The sequence below is a fragment of the Physella acuta genome, unplaced genomic scaffold (genome assembly GCF_028476545.2).
Source record: "Physella acuta isolate Inbredline_101_S28 unplaced genomic scaffold, ASM2847654v3 ptg001188l, whole genome shotgun sequence".
Lineage (NCBI taxonomy): Eukaryota > Metazoa > Mollusca > Gastropoda > Physidae > Physella > Physella acuta.
The window spans coordinates 12,410-36,901 of NW_026732705.1; the positions used below are offsets into that span (position 1 = coordinate 12,410).

General features: G+C 34.4%; 1 protein-coding gene across 1 annotated transcript; it reads left to right on the forward strand.

Annotated features, from left to right (window-relative positions):
* The first annotated feature begins 620 nt into the window (after nt 1-620).
* Nucleotides 621-20,055, forward strand: LOC131956940 (fibroblast growth factor receptor 4). The gene is made up of 17 exons (XM_059321579.1): nt 621-804; nt 7,338-7,491; nt 7,897-8,021; nt 8,564-8,617; nt 8,728-8,897; nt 9,422-9,551; nt 11,342-11,529; nt 13,513-13,651; nt 13,942-14,138; nt 14,470-14,651; nt 14,865-15,091; nt 16,331-16,554; nt 16,846-16,968; nt 17,155-17,225; nt 17,584-17,721; nt 17,984-18,092; nt 18,217-20,055. Exons 1-17 carry the CDS (start codon nt 714-716, stop codon nt 18,340-18,342), a joined length of 2,448 nt encoding a protein of 815 aa, XP_059177562.1. The 5' UTR covers nt 621-713; the 3' UTR covers nt 18,343-20,055.
* Nucleotides 20,056-24,492: the final 4,437 nt, after the last annotated feature.

Here is a 24,492-nt window from a genome sequence, read left to right on the forward strand (position 1 = left end):
TTTGACTCGTGTCGTCTCCCCCCCCCCCCCCTGCACATCGTAACGAAAGTTTTCCCGTAAGTTCAACCCCCCCCCCCCCCCCCCTCTTTGGGCATGAACGTTTTCGGACACCAATTTAGCCCAACCCTTTGGCTAAAATTGCCGGGGTTGGTCATGAAATACATAAATAGTCAATCTAATGTACAACTTTCAACACATGTTAACGATGTTTTCTTATCACTGTTACATTAGCGTTTAATGGAATACCCAACAGATTAGTTTTGGGGGTGAGAACCCTTTCAGTTTTGGCACTCCATCCAATGAAAGCCACTACAAAAGTAGTGAAACAAAAAGTATTTATGTACAACGTAATTAACAAATTAAAAAAAAACAAACTAGAATGTTCTGCTAAAATTGGTTTGGTTTTTAGGTAACGCCAATCAACTGAGTTATTTTATTTATAAAGCGCTTTATTTTGAAACATAGGCTATTTATATTTCCTATAAGTGCTATCATAATTGTAAAAACAAAGTTATATTCACTTCGTTAGAATATACATAATAGTAAAGAGAAAATTAAGTATGCGTTATTTCTTAAGGAACACTTGGATGTATTTGTTTTTTTTTTGTTTGTTCAGACAGATGACTCGCAGATAATGAAAGAATGGAATTAAGGTGGGTCACGTGATCGAGGCTGTGAGCGCCATGATTCGACCGTTGCAGTGACGTCAAAAGATGGGAATTATCTGGTTGTTAATTCTGGTTACTGCAGTTCTGGAGGGGCTTCCTGTTGGCCTGTGTCAGAGATTCGAAACTTCTGGAAAAGGTACGTTTTTTTTAAACCTTAATTCGAAGCTGTTTTCTTAGATATGAGATTTTTATCTCTTTAATCATTTTGATTGCTTATTAAGCTCTTCCTTTAAAAAAAAACCCAACCTCTTCATTCAACTCCTGCTATTTACATTAGTTTTTGTGAAAGCAAAGATCTGTTTGTTTTCTCAAGGTGAATAGCTTGTCTTGATCTGTCTGGTTTTCTTAATTTTTTAATTTATCATTTCTTTAGCATTCATGTTTCTTTCATCTACAAATTAAACGCCAGTAAGTCTGTACGCGGCTTATAATCCTACTGGTAAATTAAATAGTAAATGTTAAAGGTGTCGACTGCTTGAAGACGTGTCCACATAAACATCCCATAAATGGGATTTTTTTTTTGGGGGGGGGGGGGGGGGTCGCATTTTCTATGCACAAAAAAGGAATGCTACGTTTTGGCTGTATAGCCAGTTGGTCGGATGAGTTGACATTTTTTGTGAACGCCTCCTTTAAAGTGATAGTGTGGTCAGTTTTCAATGCCTTCACTGACCCTAACTTGACGCTAGATACCCATCTGAGTTAGGTGGACACAGAGTCGTTTTACGGAAACGCTATACTCTCAGTATGGCAAACGTTTGATCTACCACTTAAAGCTTACATCTAAATATTTTATTCAAGAGCTTCATTTGGATAGTAGCGTTTTATCCATTAGTTTGCCAATGACACTGTTGCTATCGTTCACTCCAGCAGTCAAGCCATTCCAGTGATTATTTTCGCATTTAATAACAATTTTATACTAAACGTTTAATTTAATTAGGATTGAACTATTATCTTTCGTGATTTTTAAAAGTGCTAATCTGTCCGAATTTTCAAGTTATAATTTTTAAGCAATTTCTTTTGAAAATGGGATTAAATGTAGATAGTTATAAATTGTCTTTCTTGCAAGTTAACGTAGATGGTATCATACGTTTGATATTTACTGCTACAAGTGTCTACAAGACTTAAGACATCTCCTTTAGAATGGACAACATGTGGTAGAGAGTAAGGGCAACAAATGTCATTAAAAACATGTCCGCCAGCTGCCCACATGAACCTCACAGGGGCGGAGTAAGTGGGGGAACATGTGATGTTGGTAGTGTAGAGGCGTATGCTTTTGGGTAGGTTGAAGTAGTGTAAAGGCGTATACTTTTTTTGTAGGTTAAAGTAAATGCGTAAGCATTTGTGTAGGCTTTTTTTTAAAACTTAAGATATAAGACGAGCACATCTTTAAGAAGTAGACTTCACAACTACAATTTAGCATCTGATTGTTGAAAATACCAACTATTTAGTGTTAATCGTTCGGTTTTGCCTAATATTCCTGAACTGCATAGTGTATTTTAAACAATTATAATATAGTTTGGAATCCTATATGTACAATAGTTATGAAATAAAAGCAATGACCACACCTTAGTAGGTTGTGGCTAATGAAAAGACAAATTAAAACCGACGACAACAACTGCCGTTAAAAAAATGTAAACCGATGGCCACAACTACGTGCCATAAAAACCCGATGACCACATGTGACTTAATCGAGTGCCCCCCTGGCGGCATAAATGCCCAACTTTTGATACCTAACAAGCAGCCGCGCGCGATTAGCGCCCGCCGAGAGTATTCTGTTGAAGTGTAGTTTATCATTTATTCAGCAGATAATGCATACCTCCGTGTGAGTCTTATCTCACACCTATCCTCGTACGTCTTCGCCTTATTTTTTCTCCTCCCGTGAGTAGCGTGAACGCCCGTAGGCGTATCTATAACATGTTTAAAAAATAAAGTAATTTGAAAACGCGTGTAAACTGAAAGTTTCGTAAACACAGCGGTAACCAAAACTCTAGTTCCTGTACGTTAAGTTTGCTTTTATTTACGTGTTGTCACATCATTGCCCACGAAGCTCTACGCCAGCATCACTCGGCGGAAGGCTCGGTTCTAGCGTATAAGAAATACCTCGTGGTCTGTAACATAGTACGAGCGGATAGTCGTCTGAAGTTTGTGTGCGTATGTGTGCCTGTGTACCTTGATAATGTCCCTGTATATTTTTCTAGCGGCCTGGCTTTGCTTTCCCTAGCCGGGCTGAACTTTCTGGAATCTTCACGCTGTAAAAGAGCTGCAGATATCCGGCGTTGCTGGCACTCGTCAGGAATGGGTGCCTCAATACGCGGCTCGTCTATCGAAGATGTACATTCTTGTTGTAAATATTTTGCTCGTGCATGTATGTCGACAAGGGGCGTGTATTTGTGTACACGGGGCGGAATCGATATTTTTGGAGGTATTGTTTTAACATTGTTTGCGCCAAGGTTACTTTATAACGTTACATAAGACGCGTGGAACTCTTTAAAAAATACCTTAGTGCATTGTTAGCTGAGGTGCTTGAGATTGTTATTTTTTATACCATTTAAAATATAAAACAATCTACACACTATGTAAGGTAAAACAATCATGAATTCTGGTAAAATTAAAATCGTTTATAATTTAAACTGTGACTTCCTGGTTATATGGACATGGTATTGTAGCTATGTAATTCTGGCATTAGTTACAACTGTGTATAGTGTTAGACCTGGTTTCCTACCTACTCTACTATAAAAGCTAGACACGGAGAGGAGGGTATCCTAGACGGCCGACGCTATAGTGGCTGGGCAGGGACGGAAACTGCAAGGGGGGGGGGGGTGGATTAAAAGGGTCGTGACCTCTCGCCTTTAGTTTATTTGTTCCCGGCCTACTGTACATAAACACAGGTGTTTGGAAATGTGAGCTTTTGTCGCACTTTCGTTTTTCGTTCACAAGTTCGCGGAGACGGCGTCCGTATTAAAATACATCTCGCAACATGCGACTGTTTAAAATATAACTCTACGGTGTAGTAGTAAATAATTGTTTTAAAATACATCTCGCAACATGCGACTGTTTAAAATATAACTCTACGGTGTAGTAGTAAATAATTGTTTTAAAATACATCTCGCAACATGCGACTGTTTAAAATATAACTCAACATTCGACAGCGTAGCAGTAAAGAATAGCTTCAGTATATCTCGCAACATTCTACAGTCTAAGGCCTAGCAGTTTAGAACTGGTGGATCGGCTGGGAAAAATTACAAGTACGAGCGAAACTAAGCAAAACAAATTATGTTGCAACCGGGATCTTTAAGATTCACATTTTAAAAAAAAATACAGTCGGAGTATGGTGATAATGTGTAAATTAGTAAAGATGTGATTTTATATTTACACTTAACTTTGGCCATGCGCGCAGAACCTAGTTCATTTATAGAATTAATCATTATAGTGTCATAATAAAGGACGAGGGTTATTACAGTGGTGATAAGGGTGTCACTCTGATGATATTGGTATCACTCCAAGGTGTCTATGATTTACGAGGTGTCGTTCTGGTGTATGCGGTGTCTTTCTAGTGTATGATGTGTCACTATAGTGTTCGAAGATTCACTATAGTGTACGAGGTGTCGCTCTAGTGTATGTGGTGTCTTTCTAGTGTATGATGTGTCACTGTAGTGTTCGAAGATTCACTATAGTGTATGCGGTGTCGCTCTGGTGTATGATGTGTCACTATAGTGTTCGAAGATTCACTTTTGTGTACGAGGTGTCGCTCTGGTGTATGCGGTGTATAAAGTGTAACTCAGGTATTAAATTACCACATATATAAATGGTTGCCTGTATTCACCGTGACCTGGTCTTAAAGAAGAGTTTTATAACGTAGCTCTAAACAGGATGTGGCCTAACTGTTTCTATAGCCACGGAACTTGAAAACATAAAAACTTGGCTAGATAAGAAGCAAATAGACCCCGGCAACACTCGGAGTGCATTGTACCCCTGATATGAAAACGATAAAAATTTCGGTTAAGATATTTTAAAAAAAAACTAGTCTAGATCTCTGTAATTCCAAATGGTTTAGTTCAAATCTTTATAGAGATGGGGGTCTTCTAAAATCGTTACAAGGGTGCTAATTCGGCGCGGTTTTTCTTTAAAGTGAAATTTCTTAATTCTGCAAATTTTAAATTGCACACATTTTCAATGCGACGAGCAAAGGTTTCTGATCTATAAGTCACCAGGCCGCAGGTTGTATTCAGAATTTCATGTTAGGTACGAATTCTGGTGTTATTTGCTTTTTGTGCGGTGTTCAGAAAAGTCTTGTACAAGGATATGCAATTTATACATGGACTCGGCAGGTTTGCAACCACTGTGATCACACAGGGGAAACTTTTGGTCACGTTTATGAAATCTTTCCTCGATGTTTCAGCATGTCCTTATGGACTGAGCCATTGGACACGTTAAGTTAGTACTTTGTCAATACTATATCTAGGTTAAAATGACTTCTTGAAATTACTATAAATTCCATACTCTAAATGAACTAAATACGATACTGATCGCCGAAATTACTGGGTGGTTAAAATTTGCTAATAAGTTGCCTGCGAATAAGCTAGGAAATTAATAATAAACACACACAAAAGAAAAGAAACGAAAACGAAACTTTCCCGAGTAAAGAAAAGACTACGCCAGTGATTTTAAAGTAAACCTAAAGACGGGGAAATGATAGGGCAGTCACAAGTGGGTCGTACTTCCGGTCTCCGAGGTGTGGCTTCGTCATAGGGTGACAAGGGGGGCTCCTTGTTTGAGCTCGTGGTGAGATGATTGTAAACATGTAGTAGAGAAAGGGTGTAAGGGGCAGCTAAAGGGTAGCCAGTTCAGTGGCGTAAGTAGTAGAGAAAGGCGTAGCATTCGTAGAATTCGCGTGTACACCAAAACATTTTCTAGGATCTTCTACCAGACTACGGTTGCCTTCAGGTGTGTGTGTGTGTGTGTGTATATATGGTTAGGAGTGGGGTGGCTATTTGACAAGAGGCGCTGACAAATGTGGTACATTCGTATCCCACCTCACTCACTACTCAGCATACATGTGTAAAATAATAAACAAACTCCACCCTGCCATTTATCCCCACTCCACCACTCTTATCAAACTTTTGCAAACGCCCTGGCTTTTGAAGTTTTTTACAGTTTATAAAAACCTTACACTTCTTTCTGCGTTTGGTGGTAGTCACTTGAAATGCCGATATTTAGCGGACTGTTTTATTAGTTAGGGTTTTACACCTGTTGTGCTTTTTTTTGTTACTGTAATAGGTCGGCCGTGGTTCTGTATTAAGGTAATGAGATGTTTCTCTAGGACTAAATGACCGTGTTTCTCTATAAGGGCTATATGACTGGTTTCCATATAAGGACTATATGCCTGTGTTTCTTTATACACTGATGTGTTTCTCTATACTTTAAGGCAGGGGTCTCCAAACTACGGCCCGCGGGCCGAATGCGGCCCGCGAGGTCCTCCTATCCGGCCCGCGGAGCTCTTTTTGTCCACGGAAAAAAACGTTTGTTGATGATGGCTGAGGAACTTTGCCCAGAAAAATCAAAGACATGCCTGGAAGAAACTGGCCCCCGAACTGAAATTTGATAGTTAATGCGGCCCTCGGACTGAAAAGTTTGGAGACCCCTGCTTTAAGGGTATAGAACTGATGCGTTTTTCTATAAGGGTTATATGACTGCTGTGTTTCTCTATAAGACTGATGAGTTTCTATATACAGAATATACCACTGATGTGCGACTTAATTAGGGTAATAATATGACTGATGTGCCAAGTTTTACATAAATAAAAAAACAAAAACAAGTAGGGTCGGTTTGATGTTGAAAACAACCAAACATCATAAATCAACACGTATGAAAATTGTACCCTGTTTAATTAAACAAACTATTTTTTATTATAGACATGTATTGAAAGGCGATAATCTAGAATATTGTTGTAAATTGGTATAAAAAAAATACACACCAGAAAGATATCGCTGTGTTAATGGTATGTTGATGGTGCAAAAATGACGCCTGCATTAACGTGATTTTCATAGTGTCCCCGTCGTTGTTTTTATAGTGCCGTTACCTATGAAGGTGAAAGCACTAAAAGTATCCATCTAAAAAGTATCCCCCCATTGTATACTCTATCTACACTGTAGGCGTGTACTTAGAACTTGTATCCTTGGCATTTGGTAAACGTGCCTCCAGTTATCCCAGCATCGCAAGTATTTCTTAATCCCAGGGCTGGCGGCCTATATGATCCATGTGTGTTATTGATAGCGTCAGCACCGCTACAAACCTATCGGCTCCGGTTGCTTCTGTCTACCAATGGCACGTGTTTTCGCTTACACGTGGGGGCCATCTTTCTTTAGTGTTAACAGCTCCGCGCATCTCTCCATTCCTCGCCCACACTTGTTACGACGGTCACGTGGTATTTTGCCGTTTCTGTGCTAATTAATTGTTCACACCTGTTTAGGTAGTTTATGCGAACCAAGCGGCTCTTAAAAAAACATATCTGATATCCTTATAACTATTCACTCGTGATTTTTTTTTCACGCTTGGAAAATAACTTTTCCATTACTTTACTTTTATTTCCAAGTATAATGGAAGAATTATATTTTTAAAGATTTTAAATTTTAATTACTGAACAATTAATTTTTAATTTTTTTTTTACAGACATCAAACCACATTTCAAGGAGCGCCCGGATAAAAGCAAAATAGCGGTAGTAGGAGATACTGTGAAGCTTCCATGCCAAGCATTTGGTACACCCAAACCGTTTCACGTCTGGTACTACAACAATTCATTGGTCAACCCCAGCAATAAAACAAGGTGAGGACATTCTGGGGCGTCTTAGGCCTAGTTGTAGCTAGTAGCTACTTGGTCAGGTATAGCTGTAGCTAATAGCGCCTTGTTCAGGTATAGCTGTACATAAAAGATCCTTGTTCATGTATGTATGTAGCTAAGGACGTGGGTTCAGTGTTTCTCTGTACCCTAGGTAAAGCTGTAGCTAATAGCTCCTTGTTCAGGTATAGCTGTAGCTAAAAGATACATGTACAGGTATAGCTAGCTGAGGATGTGGCTTCAGTGTTTCCCTGTACCCTAGGTATAGCTGTAGCTAATAAATACTTGTACACGTATAGCTTAAGGTGTCACCTAACAGAGCCAAGCATACATGTATCTTAGAGTGAAACATTTCTATAAAACAAATTTAAAAAAACCTTTTCTTTACTACAGGATCTCCATCAAAAGAACAACCCTAGTCATTAACAGGACAGAGATAGAGGACTCAGGAGTCTATAGCTGCCACGTATCCAATCAGTATGGGGAGGACTGGGTTAACATAACACTTACAGTCATAAGTAAGTTGACCACTTGACCAGTGTATGGGGAGGTTAACTCACTTTCATCATTCTACCAACTAAAACAAAAAAATCTCATGTTTTTTAATTACAAATCTAAGCTTTAATTGATGTTAATGAGACTGAGGGTGTCTGAATCTGAAAGAGAACACAACACAATTGAAGCTAGATATCACAGTCCTTTATTTCTCTACCTCCTGCGCCTCCAGTCACAAAATCAACCTCCTTGCTTTCACGCCCGACCTGTAACTGTCCTCCGCATTCATCCCTACACACCACCTATCTCTCGCTCACAACACAGCCACTGTCACCCGACCAGTCGCTTCCCTTGTACCCTCATCACTCCGTACAACAACATACACGTCAACACACCCGGCCTCGCGTCTCACTACATGATACCTACACACACGCAGTGATCTGTTCCAGGTATTCACCCTTCATACACATTACATCACCACAGAAACTTAAACTCATTTCATATAAATTATGTAGCTCTACCCTTGTGAATGCACACTTGTAATTCCTACATTATTTTTTTGTAGAGGAAAGTGAGTCGACTAAGTATGGTTTCGCAGAACAGGTTACAGAAGCTAAAGGTATTTATTTAAAATTAATTTTAGAGCAATAAAATCCATGTAAACATTAAAGTTTTATAACTTAGACATTTTAACAAGCAAGTCTTTATCAGAGTTTGCTTTGGTAAAAGTTCCAGAGAAAACAAATCCTTCATGGAGTTTAGAACAAAGAGGTGGAACTACCAAAAATGGGATGGTAACTTCCTACACGACATTTGAGTGCTGCCCAGAGGGAACGCCTAAACCTGTCATCAAGTGGTATAAAAATGGAACTCTTTTGGATGAGAGTACAAGTTCTAGGGTAAATACCCCATTTAAAAAAAAATATTTCTGCTGTGTTTGCTGTAATTAATGTACACCGTTTGAAATAGTGCTTAAACTACCACAGTGTAGTTATATTTTAAAGTAAGATAAATGGTAAGAGCAATCTCTAAAGTGTGATCTCCCCTTGGATGACCGCAAACTGTCCTCCCACAGTTGAAGACCTACTGTTTACAAGTGGCCTAACATCTAACATGCTTGTTTACTAAGGCTGCTTGCTCCTCTTTTTTTCTCTTCTTCTAATCTGAATGGTTTACTTAAAATGTGTACTCTCTAGCCTTGAGGAAAAATAAAACAATAGCTCTGTTTTAAACTTCATAAAGTTTGAATGCAATTAAATTATACTTGTAAAAATATTGTTTATTTTTTCATATTTTTATAATATATATTTATATATAAGATAATTGTGCTTAAAAATGTACATTTTTTAGCATACAATTTTTATTTTAGCATTAATTAGCTAAAAAAGAATCAGTTCTTTTAATTATTCAATGATATATACAGATAGTGCTACACAGAGGAGGTAGAGAAATGGTTCTGAGAGACTTGTTACTCTCTGATGCTGGAGATTACACTTGTATTGCTTCCAACATTCATGGATCTATTAAGTGGACTTATACTTTACAAGTTTATCGTAAGTAGCTGTTTCTTGACCATAAATAAGAAGAATAAAAAACTAAATTATATTATGATTTTATAAAAATAAATGATAAACAATTGTCAAAAATTAAAATTATTTTATAAAATCTAAATCAAATTTTGTTTTATATTCTTCTTAAATATATGTAAAAAATGTGTAAAAAAAAATGAATTCATTCTTCATTCAACAGCATAACTTCAGCAATATGTCTGTTCATTTACTTGTATGTCACTGTTTTATAATATGTATGGTACTTATGAAGTATGTCAGTTTACATCATCATGCAACCTCAAAAAAACACAACTCCAGACCTGCAAATATCCACTCAGCAAACTACCCTCTGTTTTTAACAAAAGTGTACACATGTTATATATTTTCTCCTTCTGTACATAAAAAATAGATGAAGCATTGAATAACCTACAAAATTAAGATCTTAACTGTGTGCTGTAAATAACAAAAATCTATGGGTGTGTCACTTCCTTGTAGTCCCTACATTAGTGAATAAAGAGGATCATTGTTTTCTTTACACAAAGTATAAATGGTAAAAAAAAAAACAACTACAAATTATAGATTAAAACTGTCTGTTGTATATGACAAAGAACTGAGCGTAAGTCCCTAAATTAATAAATGAAGGGTATCCTTCCTTTTTTTTTTTTACCAAATTAAATAACCTACAAGTTAAGACATCAACTATCTGCTCTAAATGACAAAGAGCTCTGAACGTGTGCCACTTCCTTGCTGTCCCTAAATTAGTGCCTTAGGAATGCAGATGTGAGGTTGAAATAGCTGTGCATTCCTCATGCACCACCACCAGCATCATCCTCCTTTAAACTGGAGCTGAAAACAGCGACAGCTCTTGTTCTGGATTGGACTAACACAGGGCATGTTATTTGAGGCAAACAGCACACAACAAACAAAAGGTTGGGGGGCAGGGAGGGAATGTGTCTGGGAGGGATTACCAGCAGCCTGACAAAGAGGAAGAAGGGTTGGGATTAAATATAATTTGGTTGTTTGAAGAAAGTCATTGCTATTTCCTTTTCCTGTTTAAACTATACTTTTCCACGTGGGTTTATTTAGTTAAATGATTATTGATGTCAATAGTTGGGGAAAAAAAACTTGAGGGAATCTTCACTTTTGCCTGCATGAGATTAGATAGGGGGCACCTTTCCTTCCTGATATTCTACAGTACCTGTGTTAGCACTTGTGGTGGATAAGAGGAGTTATCTTATCCTTGATGTGCCAAGTTGGCCACTAGAAGCTGCTGTGCACCCCACTGAGAAGAATGGAGGGCCACCATCAAAAAGTGATAACATAAAGATATCTACTAATTCTGATGCAGCAGATATCCTTGTTAACAGTTACAGACTTGATTATGGCTGGATTTTTTGTTTTGGTCTAGATTTTTTAAGGAAGAAAACAGTTACATTATGTGATAACAAATAAGCTTCTTCACACCTTATCTAATAGGTGGTTTAATGGTTAAATAAAAACTAATTTACCAAGTTATCCAAGGAGTGACAAATTGGGCTAACTTGAATTGAACTTGGCCTGCCTGTATTGAAAATTTTATTCCTATTAGCATATACTACCACTGTACTCCATCTCTATTTTATACAATGGATGAGAAAAAACACTTTCTACGACCAGTTTACATTGTCACATTTGATTTATTATCATTAGTAGCACATTGAATATTTTAATTAAATAAACAAAAGTATTTAAATACACAGACAGACTTATCACACACATAAATTGATCATTATACTTTTTGTATCCTCTTACAGAAAGAGCTCCCCATGTTCCAATAATAGAAGAACCCCTAAACCAGACAGTGCGTGTTGGAGAAAATGCCACGTTCATGTGCAAAATCCTCATTAGTCAGTTCCACCCTCATGTCCAGTGGGTCAAGCATGAGCCTGTCAATGGCTCAGAGACTGACGAAAATGGGAATTATTATTTTAAACTGATCCAGGTATGCCTCACTTTACAGTTTTGTGTCAATCAAATGTTTCAGTAGATCTCTTTATGTTGATGTTACATGTCCAAAAGTGGTAGTTGTTCCTAGAGCTATCACTTGTTTAGATCACTGTTACAATTGTTCACTTCTACACTTTTAGATGTTTGTATTCTTTAAATGTCTATTAGATATTTGTAGCTTACTTCTAGTTGTGCAATTTCTTTACACATTTCTATCGATAGTAATTTACACATTCCTATTTGTACAGTTTTTTAATATAATTGTTTTTCATTATTCATATAAAGTGTCCTTATAAAATGGGCTGAATCAATTATGTCTGTATCCTTGTCAGAACTTTCTGAAAATGCCATCTGATAAGCCTTGTGTTGTTGTCAACACTTCTCAGATAGGCAGACTAATTTTGTTTAATTACTGAAAGAGAAAAGATTGTTAATGTTTTCACTTCTCCTCTGTTAAATCATCTATATATTCACAACACAGCATCCCACTCCTATTATCCTATTCTCACCATGCCAGTATTTGATTATCTTCAGTAAAGCAACTTGTCAAATTTTATTTTAAAAAGTGACATTTCCGTCATTTAAAATAAGATTATAAATATAGTTAGACTACATTGTTTATAAATATTAAAATACCTACCAATGAAAAGGTTTTTTTGTAGCTGTTTGTGTTATCAAATGATCTTAGGTGAAGAAAGGAAAAGGGATTATCTAAAATTCTTTTTAAAATCAATCCTTTTTGCTAAATCCACCATCCATTTGATATTTAGCACTTATATTAGATGCTGGAAAGATATCAAATACTGACTAAGACTATTCTGACACTCTTTAATATTTTGCTTCATATTCTTTTGATGTGTATTTTGTTTATCAATATATTTTTTACCTTTTTTAAATTTTACCTTCTTTCCCACCACAGCATAACAAGGTAAACTAAGCTAAAAGAAAAGTAATATTTTTGCCTGCAGCAAACTGAAATTGTCACATGATTTTTTTGTTGTCACTTGATGTCGTATATTTGCCTTAATGTTGTCGCACAAATTCACATTTTTTTTTTACATTTTATGGCATGTTGTATTGACACCAATGATGTAGATGATTTTATAACATAGTTTTATTACAGCATCTACCATGAACACAATGGAATGGTTATGTCAGATCACTAAGTCATAAGCATGTTACAAGCGGGCAGCCAACATTTTTTTTTTCAGTAATGTTTATGATAATTAACAAGACTAATTGTAATGCGCTATGTTGTCAAAGTAATAAGGCAATATTTTTAAAAATGTACAGTAGCAATTTTATTTTATTTATTGAATGCATACATGGTCCCTAGCCAGTGGGATCTAAAATTTAACACTAACCTCACAAGTTTTATGCATTTACGCACCAACTAAAATCTTTTACTTTCATAAAATGCCTTTTATTTCAGAAATTGGCAGTATTTGAAAATGTTTATTTTTTGTGGATTTTTTCGGTGTGCTTTTGGTTTAAATTTTGAAGATATTTGAGTACCCATCCCCAAATTTTTAATGCTTTTTTTTGTTTTGTTTTCCCCCTCTTTGCTAAACTGAATTATCACAAGAATAGTTTTAATAAAAACTGTCAGAATTCCAAACACGTTTGTAAAAAAAAAAAAGTACAAAGAAATTTGCATCCAAATAAAAGCATGAACTTGACATTTAATGTCATTAATAAGCATGTAAACACATTAACTTTTATAGAACATAAATTATTTGGTTTCTTGATCGATTCTAAATTTTAATATCTTTTGATAGAATTAAATTCAACATGCAATCAAATAACTAAATTATCAGTATGCAAATAAAAGCATATAAAACTAAAATTTCATGCACCACTTGCTTATATCTTAAATTGCTATCAACGTACTCAATACACAACAGGATATTTAAAACCATTTCTTAAAGACAATGATTCTTATTGTGATGGTTGAAACCTTATTTTGATTTTATTTCAGGTTTCATCCATTGATAACAGTGAACCTGAAGTCCTTGTCATCTACAATGTCAGCAAAGAAGATGAAGGAAAATATTCCTGTGTGGTCAGCAATGCTATTGGCACTAAACACAAATCAGCATATCTGAAAGTTTTGGATGGTAAATTATATTTTCCAAGATTTCTATAGTTATGAAAAAAGTAATTCATTTTGAAAGTTTAAAATTACAATTGACAAATTTCCACATTTTAAAATAACATTCATAAATACTAGATATAAATTAATCAATCTACACAATTAATCTTGTTTACCAAACACACACAGTAAGTTCTTAATATGGTAGCAATCCATACTTCAATCATTTTTCTTTTACTAAATGCGACTTTTGATGTTGATTTAACAAATTCTTTAACAATTTTTAAAACTAAACATGATAATTTTAATTTAAAGATGTGGATTTGAGTCCTAAAAGCAGCAGCAGCACTGGTGGTGGTAATTCTTTAGAGTACACGGTATACTGGGTGGTGATCTCCATCTCTATTGTCATCATCATTGGCTTGCTATGCACAATATGCTTGGCATACAGAATGTGCAGGAGGAACAAGCCCCAACAAAGGAGTGTTAAGCGCATCATCATCATGAAACCTGTAAGTATAATTATGGCTATATTTTCCTTTTTTAAAAAAAATATTTGAAGCTAACTATCAAAATCTTAAACTAGACATCTTTCAGTAAATTGTATTTTCATATGTATATATTGGAAATATTATTTTCACTGAAGGGCTTATTTTAAATTTTTTGTTCAATTAAAATATTTTCTCTCTGAACTACTTGTTTGGTTGCATTTTAAAAGTTAAATAAAAACATTTCCTAGAATGACTTGTATATTGTTACATTTTTAAATTAAATTAAAACATTCTCTCCCAGAATGACTTGTATTGTTATATTTTTAAATTAAATTAAAACATTCTTTCCCAGAATGACCTGTATTGTGATAGCAAGGACCCTGATGCTATAGCTCCCCTTATGGTGCCACAAATTCGTATAGTAGAAGGATACACCAGTTCTAACAGTAGGAGGAAGAGATTGTCCTCAGACTTCACAGAAGTATCAGAGTACCACCTGCCCTATGACAGCAAATGGGAGTTCCCAAGAGAACGGTAATTTTTTCCTGCAGACCCAGAGACTTGACACAAATTGTATTCTATGTTCATTTAAATCTTATCTTTCAAACTTAATTATAAATTCGCAATTCAAACTTAATTATATTTTTTGGTTTTTAAATTTATTTTTTCAAAAGTAATTCCACCAAATTAAATTTAACATGCAGCTTTGTCTGATAGTTAAACTAATTAGAGAAATAAATTTTGCAGCCTTAAGCTTGGCCAGAGACTAGGTGAAGGTGCATTTGGGCTTGTAGTTAAGGGAGAGGCAATGGGACTCCAGAACAACAACAGCCCCACTACTGTGGCTGTGAAGATGCTGAAGAAAGATGCCACAGACAGGGAGATGATGGACTTGATAAGGGAGATGGAGACCATGAAGCGAATTGGGAAAAATAAAAATATCATCAACCTTCTTGGCTGTTGTACACAGAGAGGTAAAGAAAACCTATGATTACTGTAATTCTTTAGTGTTATAAAGTCTGATATATTTATTACACAGCAATTACTGTAGTCTTTTAGTAGGATACACAATAATTCTGCAGCATAATATAGTCTTAAGGGGATATGCGCGGAAAAAAATCACAAAATTTCTTGTTTTTTGTCATGATGGGTTTCTTGCACTTTTGGATACTTTGTCCATTTTTGTATATAGAAAATAATAACTTCAAAGAAAAAAAAATATTTTATGTGTTTGAATTACGATTTTTATGACCTATTAATTGAAAAATAATCAATTTTTCCCAATCTTACAAGCTCTCTATGAAAAGTTTTATATCCGTCATTATATTGTATTTGACATCATTGGAAAGCTGGATTTCTTATGTATTTAATAAACTTAATTTCCTACTTCTCGGAAACACCCAAAGCTTACAATCGGCTTTGCAGTTTACACAGATACGGTACTTTCCTGACCTAGTTTTCGTTACTTTTGGCTGTTTTTCTCAGTTCGCAGGTTTTTAACACTAAAAAGCCTACTACTTTTTTATTTATTAAACAATGCCAACCATATTTTCAGTAAACGTTCTTGATGCAAAAATACAACTTTTGTCACGAGGGAATTGTGATTGCTTTCAAAAAAAAAAAGTATTTGGTAATTAATATGCACATTTTGAAACTTTTGAATCCTAAAAAGGGTACGATTTTTTAGACCTTGTAAAATTCTTACTAGTAATTATTTCAAAAAGTTATCGTGACAAAAGTTTTAATATATACTGAAATAAAAGCAGTTTAAATTTGATTGATATAGATGCATAAATAAAAAAGCCTTAGCATTTTTAAAAGTACCGAAAAATTCAAAATGGCGGAGGTTTTTTGGTTTCCATGACAACCAAAATTGTTTTCGACCTTTTTTTTTTGATGTTTAATACTTACTTTTATATGCCAAATATGATTAAAGTATTCAAAAGGCTTTAGATCTTAAACTGTAAAAAATAGAAAAAAACATAGCATATCCCCTTAAGAACACTACACAATCATCTTAAGTATTATAATTAAAACATCAATTTTATAGAAGTATAGACTTAAAACATTATTTAACAGTTCTTTAAAGATTTAAATTTTTCTAAAATATTATAATGATTTTATTAGTCCGATATAGTAATTTAATAGCATTGTTAAAGCATTTATAGGTTGTAACAATGGCCATTAAAAATATACAAATGAACATTTTTTAGGACCCCTGTATGTGATTGTGGAGTTTGCACCATATGGGAACTTGAGGGACTTTTTGAAGACCCACCGGCCACCTAATCCAACCTTCCCTCCCATGACACTGGAGTATGAGACTCCAATCTTTCAGTCCACTGAGAGCAATGAGCCCAAAGCTTTAACACAGAAGGACTTGATATCATTTGCTTTTCAAGTTGCCAGAGGCATGGAGTACCTTTCAACCAAACAGGTAAAGTTATTTAACTGTTTATAACGTCAACTTCGTTTCAGATTCAGTCACTTATTTGTTTCGCTTTGTTTCATATTTTAAAATGTTTTGCATCAGTAATTAAAGTTAAACTACTGCTCTGCCATTAAAAATAAATGACGAGAATGTATTAATTTCGTGTCGTTTGTTGCACTTAAGATTACATTTATGGATTCAAGCATTTAAAGGTTTGACAAACTACTGGCAGGACTGTTACATAGACATTTTAGCCTGTCTTTTAAAAAATTCAACTTTTTAATATTTTCTGTGTAGTGCATCCATCGAGATTTGGCAGCAAGAAATGTTTTGGTGGCTGAAGACTATGTCCTCAAGTTGGCAGATTTTGGCCTGACTCGAAACCTTTCTACGTCTGATTACTACAAGAAAACAACAGATGTAAGTCTCAAACAAAACATGACTGTTTTAATATAGAAGTTTTTTCTCCCCACGTCCATGTTTTCTAAATTTTTAAATAAATCTATAATAATCATAATAAATATTTAATTTATAATGGTAACAACAGTAGACACAGAGGCCTTTTTCACATGGGTCATTATTTGAAAAAATAACATTTATTATCAGGGGAGGCTACCAGTTAAATGGATGGCTCCAGAAGCTCTGTTTGACAGAAAGTATACTTCTAAAAGTGATGTGTAAGTATGGATTCATTTTTAAAGCTATTGTATATTAAATTTTATAGTTATCAAATTAGCCAATGTGATATGTAAGTAGTATTATATTATATTTTATAGTTGTAAAATTAAAGTTGTAATCAAATGAAAAGTATTTTTTTTAACAATGATTTTTAAAAATGATAGCTCTTTGAAAAGTATTTTATGTAAAAAAATTTATTCATCAAATTAAAAAGATTTTATCATAATGGAAGTTCTTTTGTAAAAGTGACATTTATTTGTCATTACATTTAAAAAGAAAACAAATTAACTATTTTATGCAACTATCTCTACCTGTCAGTGCAAAAAGTTAAATCCTAATTGTTTAAATTTTTTGTAGCTGGTCATATGGTGTTTTACTGTGGGAGATTTTCACACTGGGTGGCAACCCATATCCTTCAGTACCAGTCGAAGCTTTGTTTGCCCTGTTGAAAGATGGCCATAGGATGAAGCCGCCACCTTATGCTTCAACTCAAATGTAAGTTCTAACTTTTGGAACTTCAGCTTTTATTTGTTCTTATATTTGAATTGAATATTCAGGTTTAAGTGGCATTTAGAAGTTTACTTAGTCTATCACATAGTCAATAATATTAAGTAGCTTAGACGTAAGGCAGTTTTTACTTGTAACTAAATGCCTACATTGGTAACCTATTTCATAGTTAATGCTTACTTGTGTTAGGCACAGTTTCATGGATGTTTTAACTGTTAGCTACTTAGCCCTAATACTGTTGCTTATTCAGGTATGGCATAATGCAAGATTGCTGGCAAGAAGACCCAGATAAACGACCTTGTTTCAACACTTTGGTTCAAAAACTAGATAACATGCTGACTTCTTCCCTTAATCAAGAGGCAAGTTCATTTTTCCAATAAAAAACGTACTTGTATTTTAAAGTAATATTCAATTTTTTAAACTTCATTTCATTTAATATGTGTGTACTCTGAATAATCTTGTCATAATTTTTTCTTCACTCAGGCATATCTTCTTCTTGAACCACTGGATAGTCCCATCAGCACATCAGATTCACAGTACTCTTCAATGAGTCACAGCAGTACTAGTAGTGATCCCAAAAGTTCTGAATGTAGCTCCGTAATGGGTTGATTGTGAGCTTGTTGAGGATGGTAGCTGTGTCACTATTTGCTGATGGTAGCTGTGTCACTATTTGCTGATGGTAGCTGTGTCATTATTGGCTGATGGTAGCTGTGTCATTATTGGCTGATGGTAGCTGTGTCATTATTGGCTGATGGTAGCCGTGTCATTATTGGCTGATGGTAGCTGTGTCATTATTGACTGATGGTAGGTCTGTCATTGCTGATAGTGATCTTGCAACAGATGGTGACTAACTAAAGATGACTCTGGAGGATGGTGACCATGCTATTGTCTTTAGTTTTTGCTAAAGAGGAACATTGATGTGAGTAGAAGCCGGTGTTCAAGTGCTCAAGTATTCTTGAGATTCCATTTTCACAAAAGTGGCATCATCAGATTTCATAGCAGTGAATATTTAAAACATTGATGGCAGTGTGCCACATTTCATTGCAGTGTTTATGATAGAAAATCAGGATAAATGTGCCAAATGAGAAATGAAATCCATGGCTGGATGTGTTTAGTGTAAATAACAGGAAAAAAAAACTTTAAAAAACACAAGCCAAAAGATTGTAATTTTTATTACAAATCATTTTTCTCATTACATGAATATAATCCATTCAGGTAGATGGATGATTTCCTTTTATTTTTTTTTTGGTTATTCTAAGTAACTCTTTAATTGATGACACCAATTATAACAGAGCAACTGTAGGGCATCTCATTTGTTTAAAATTTTTCTTATTGATACAATCAGTATTAAATTAATCGGGTTAACAGTGGGCGCTAGACTGTCTGTTTGTGCTGTTAATTTCAATTCTGTGATGGAGAGAGACCAGTGGCCTGCAGGTTCCAGCAATCTGCTGGATCACATGTACATTGTTTTCTACAGAGGGTTTTAGATGGCATGTTTTGTGGCATTGTGATTGGTTAAAAACTTGGATTTCATGTAAAGTTTAGTTTCATCAAAAGTTGAACTTGATGAAAAGCTTGACGTTGTGAAAAGTTGCAGTGGAGGGTTTCATGAAGGATTTATGTTGAAGATTAGAATTCTTTAGAACTGATAAATGAATGAAATCCAGCTTGAAATGCCTGGAATGGAATATTCTCTCCATGTTCACAATGACCGACAAAGAACAAGAATTCTTCATGTATATGATCATATAACATTTTGACAATTTGTAATGAAACAAAATTTTATGTACTTAACATATTTATTACAAGCTTACTTTCTTAGCTAACATTCATATCTGTAGGTTTTATTTCCATTTTTTTCATTCACTAAATGGCTTAGAACTTGTTTTTCATCTATTTAGGTTTTTAAATGTTAAATATTAAAAAAATAATGTAGGGAGCATAATCTACTAGCATAAATACGTTTTTTAACAGTAAAAGTGCTTAGCAGTATGTGTAAATTTAGATTCATGGAGTCTAGACGTTGCATCGTTGGTTTCTTGTATACATTGTCAGTAGTGCTTCTAGTATATGAAAATGTTGATTGTGTCATATGCTCACTTAATATTTATAATTGTTCATGTTCTCTTTTGTAGTTCACATCATGCATTATTCTTTTCCAATAATTTATTTTGTTGTTTAATTTTTATAATTTTTTTTGTAATCAGTGAATGGCCAGATAATTTAAAAAAATAGAAACCACACTTGAAAAAGGGGGTGAAGTAAGAATAAACAGTGTTGATTTATTTTCTCTATTTCTCTACTGTTTTCCTTTTTTTTTTAACATCTTTTTACACTTTTACAATTTAAACTTACATGGCATTTGGAAAATAATCTATGACAAAAATAAGAGATTACCGTCTCATTTGTGTTAACTTAAACATTGTTTAATTAATAGATTTGTTTAATGGCCACTAATATATTTTATACAAGTTCTGATTGAGACACAAATCGTCAGAGATCGCTCTTAGTTTTGTTACTTATAAATATTGTTCAACTTAAAATTGTGTTCATGGAAGTTTAGATATTATTTTATACAAGGTCTGATTGTCTTAAGAACATTTGATGTACAAATCATTTAGTTATTTCTGCCTTAAAATATTATTTAAGGCATTGTAAATATTGTGTAAAGATTTCGTTATTTAATCGAACTTAATCATATTTCCACATTTGTTTCAATTTTTTTTAAAAGATGTGTTTGTATCACAGGTTAAAGCTTACCATTTCTGCAATTGAAATTAATGGCAGGTAGTCAATAATGTGTTTGAAATAAACTTAATCAAAGTAAATTAGAAATATTGGGGACCTTAGGTTAAACGTAGTTGATAAATGACATGCTTTCTTTAGTCACAAGACCTTCACAAATTTAGACCCTTCTCCCATCAAAAAAGAAACTCCCCACCCCATGCTGTTAAAAATACAATTGTAATGGTAACTTTTCTTATAAAAAACACTTAGTTGGAAAGTAATCCACAAATATTAAGTTAATTCACAATTTTTTGTTTAAAAGTCTGATAAAGATGTGTATATAATACAATAGCAACTTTTGTTTTCTTTGAAACTTGCATTTACCTTTGAATCACATGTTCATCACAATGGTGTTCACAGATTTTGTACAACTTGAATCAGTTTATTGTTGTACACAAGTTTAGCCACTGCCCATTTGTCTAACATTTTACAAATTTACAAATGGAATTTTCTGTTTTATAAACATTTTACATCACTCATACAATGTGTTCAGAATAATGTACTTATCGAATCCTAAGTGGGCTTCCAGAAGGGGAAATAAATCACTCCACTAGTTGGCAAGTGTGTTATAAATTCAATCTATTATTTTAAGAATTACCTGTTAAACTGTTTTTTTAATTCGGAAAAGTTATTTTAAAGACTTATAAATTACTTAGTTTAAATATATTAAATATTGATGTAATTAGTTTTAAATTGCGGGTTTAACAATTGAAGTAAAATAACAAATGTTAGGAAAACAATTAAATTCATCTGCTAAAGTTTGTTGCTTTGCTGTAAACTTGTTACTTGATTGTTGTGTATAGTTGCAAGCTTATTTTAAATGTTGAGGTTTAGTGCTCATTTATGTTATGTATTATAGTACCCACATGTTGACTGAACATGTGGAAAATATATTTTAGGTTGTATTTGTTAGATTACACTGAGAAACGTTGTTTGTTTAGGTGAATATTTTTTTCATTGTCATAAAATAAACTTCAAAAACTTTCTAGGCTAATTTAAGTCATTTCTAATTGGATAGATTTTTTTTCTTTAATGCTGTCAAATTGTTTTGAGTATTTTCCTTAAACATTGTATTTGATTGATTTGTTGTGTACAATATAGTTGTGGTTGTATGCACAATATAAAACTAAAACACAATAAATTTTGTTTTCTTTCTTGTTTGTTTGGTCAGTGTACCTGTTTGTGTCACCAGTGTATTCACTTAACTTTCACCAGATGGTGAGTTACCTCCTGTTTGTGTCACCAATGAGCGCACAAGTTTCAGTATATACTTTTATTTCTACTGTAAAATAGTATATCATTCAGTATTGATCAATTAATATTATCTACCACTTTAGCGCCCTCGTTTGGGTCGGAGCCCGAGGCGGCCGCCCCACCCCGCCCCCTCTATTGCTACGCCTCTGACTAATGTAATGAGGTAACTATTGTATTTAATAAAAATCTTTTAATTGCAAACATTTCAGATAGCTCCAGTGCAATTATTTTGGATAGAGGTTGGAAGTTAGTGTTGTTTTCACTAACTTTGAAAAGATTTAGATTTTCAAACGAAATTAATTGTTGGCACCACAAGATCCTAAACAGATTTTCAAAGTAGAATTCCGCCATATTATCTTGTATATTGGTATACAGTCCATCAAAGAGAGGTTCTGGGCCCTCACTGCAGGGTACATAAACGGCCACCCTGGCTAATAAATCAAAAGGTAAAGTGTATTTTGGTGACCACAGACAGATCGTTTTTTTAAAAATCTGGTTAAAATATATAGATTTAAAATTTAATTAATGAAAAATTAACGACGGAGATCAGCTTGTATGACAATGTAGTAAGGGAAATAACTTAACAAATAAATGGAGAATCCCTAACTACCCCAGAGTTACTTCCCTGCACATTTTTCCATCGCGAACAACTCGCCACTCCTCTTAAAAATGGCGTCACACTTATGGAAATATGATGGAAATATTACTTGGGTTATTTCCCTTATCAACAGCAACAAATTAAAATAAAAAATGACATAAAGTAACCTAGCATTTCAAACTGTTGGCTAGCCATTAAAGTCAGGTTGGTTCTATTTACCAATAACTAATTTTCATAAAAATTTATAGAAGTTGAGCTTGAATCATTAAAAAAATATTTTAGTTTAATTTTTTTTCGTCATGGTGTCACCGCCCCTCCCCCTAACTGACGTCACGCTGTGGGCCGACACCCTTACCCACACACACATATACACAAGAAAGTAATTAGCAACCAAAATATAATTTATAAAGAAAATTTAAGAAAAAATTCAATGTTTGATTTATTCCAATCTAACCATTTCCTGTGTCATTGTGCCATCAAGTCATGTCGTAGTATTTGACAAAGATGGCAAACTATTTCCACATCATAAGAGAACCAGTATAATGCCTGATTCGTTTTTGCGTATTTGAAACTTGGAAATGAGTTTTCTGCTTCCCATGGACTATTTCTGTACCGTCCGTCTATCGCGACAAACCAACCTTTGTCTGTAGGACATCCGCTATACATCTTGTTAATGAAGAAGCGCCTGCCATGTTTTTCATCATGGTGTCCTGGAATAGAAAAGTGTTCAGCGTCTCTCGCTGACAAGACATTGGAAATCGCTGAAAAGTTGATACAGAACTACACATTTGATACAATACTTATTAATGAAATTTCATCAACCTAGCGGCAACGGTACTCAAGTACACACACACACACACGCACACGCACCCCCCCCCCCCCACACACACAGGGACAGAATTGCAAAGCCCAGTTTTTCTGACTCGATTACGCGTAAAACGCCAACATTTTGATCAATCTGCATTTATTATTTTTGCCCCATTAAAATATGTCCCTAAAAACTCAGTATAATATGGTGAAGTACTGCGAAGAAAAACGGTGAAAACTGTCAAAATTTAATGTGATTTTAGTGCACGATTACAATACTTCCTCTATATACACTGTATACGAGAAATTACATAGACGTTACTTATAGCTTTGCATACATTTTCTGCATTTCAGTAATAAAGCAATTCGCGCATACTTGCCTACATACAATTTCCAATAAATGAAGCTATTTGAGAGGTATTTTGGTGGTCGTGTCAAGGTATTTTGAAATTTAGAAAAAATTAATTAAAAAACGTTTTAATAAGCTTTTATGTAATACTGCATTAAAAAGTAGAAAATAAATTATACACTACTATTTAAATTATTATAAAGAAAAGCGTGAGATCCACGCTTCTACCACTACTCACTACTCATAACCGTTCGATCCCCCACGCCCTCCTCTTTTCCCTAATCCCGCTAGGAGCGTAGGCCATAAAATTAACGGGCGACATAAATGTTTATTTTCTTGGTTAAGCACGACAACTCTATTAATACTGTCGACAGCATCATCCAAGCTTGGTTACTTCCCCTTAAGAGAGGATAATATCTGAATATGTGACTATGGGATGGGGGTGTGTCGTGCCAACACCCCCCTCCACAAACACACCCACCCTCGCACAATATAGAACGCAATATTAAAATCAAATATGAAATATATAATTTAATCATCGTCCACCCACACTATGGTAAATGGATTATGGGGCGAGTGGTGTGTGTGTTTGGGGGGGGGGGGGGTGAAAGGGGTGACCTTGAGGTAAAAAAATCGGTGAAATAAGCTTCCTCGTTAGAGGCATCTTATTTATCTAATACAATACATGAAGCTTCAAAGACTAGTTCTCTCTTTCATTGTGAGTTGTTTAAAAAAACATAGGGGAAAAACCACCTTCATTTTAAAACATATCAAAGAAAACAATACAAATTGAAACGCGTTGGATTTATGTGATGTAGTATAACAATTTTAAAACAAGTTAATAGAAAGATTTTCGAATTATACCCTAGTTACTTCACAATGTCGATCGATGCTTTAGTGATACAAAACATAGTTTTAAAAAGTTGTAAGCTGGGTTAACAAATATATTCTGATATATTTA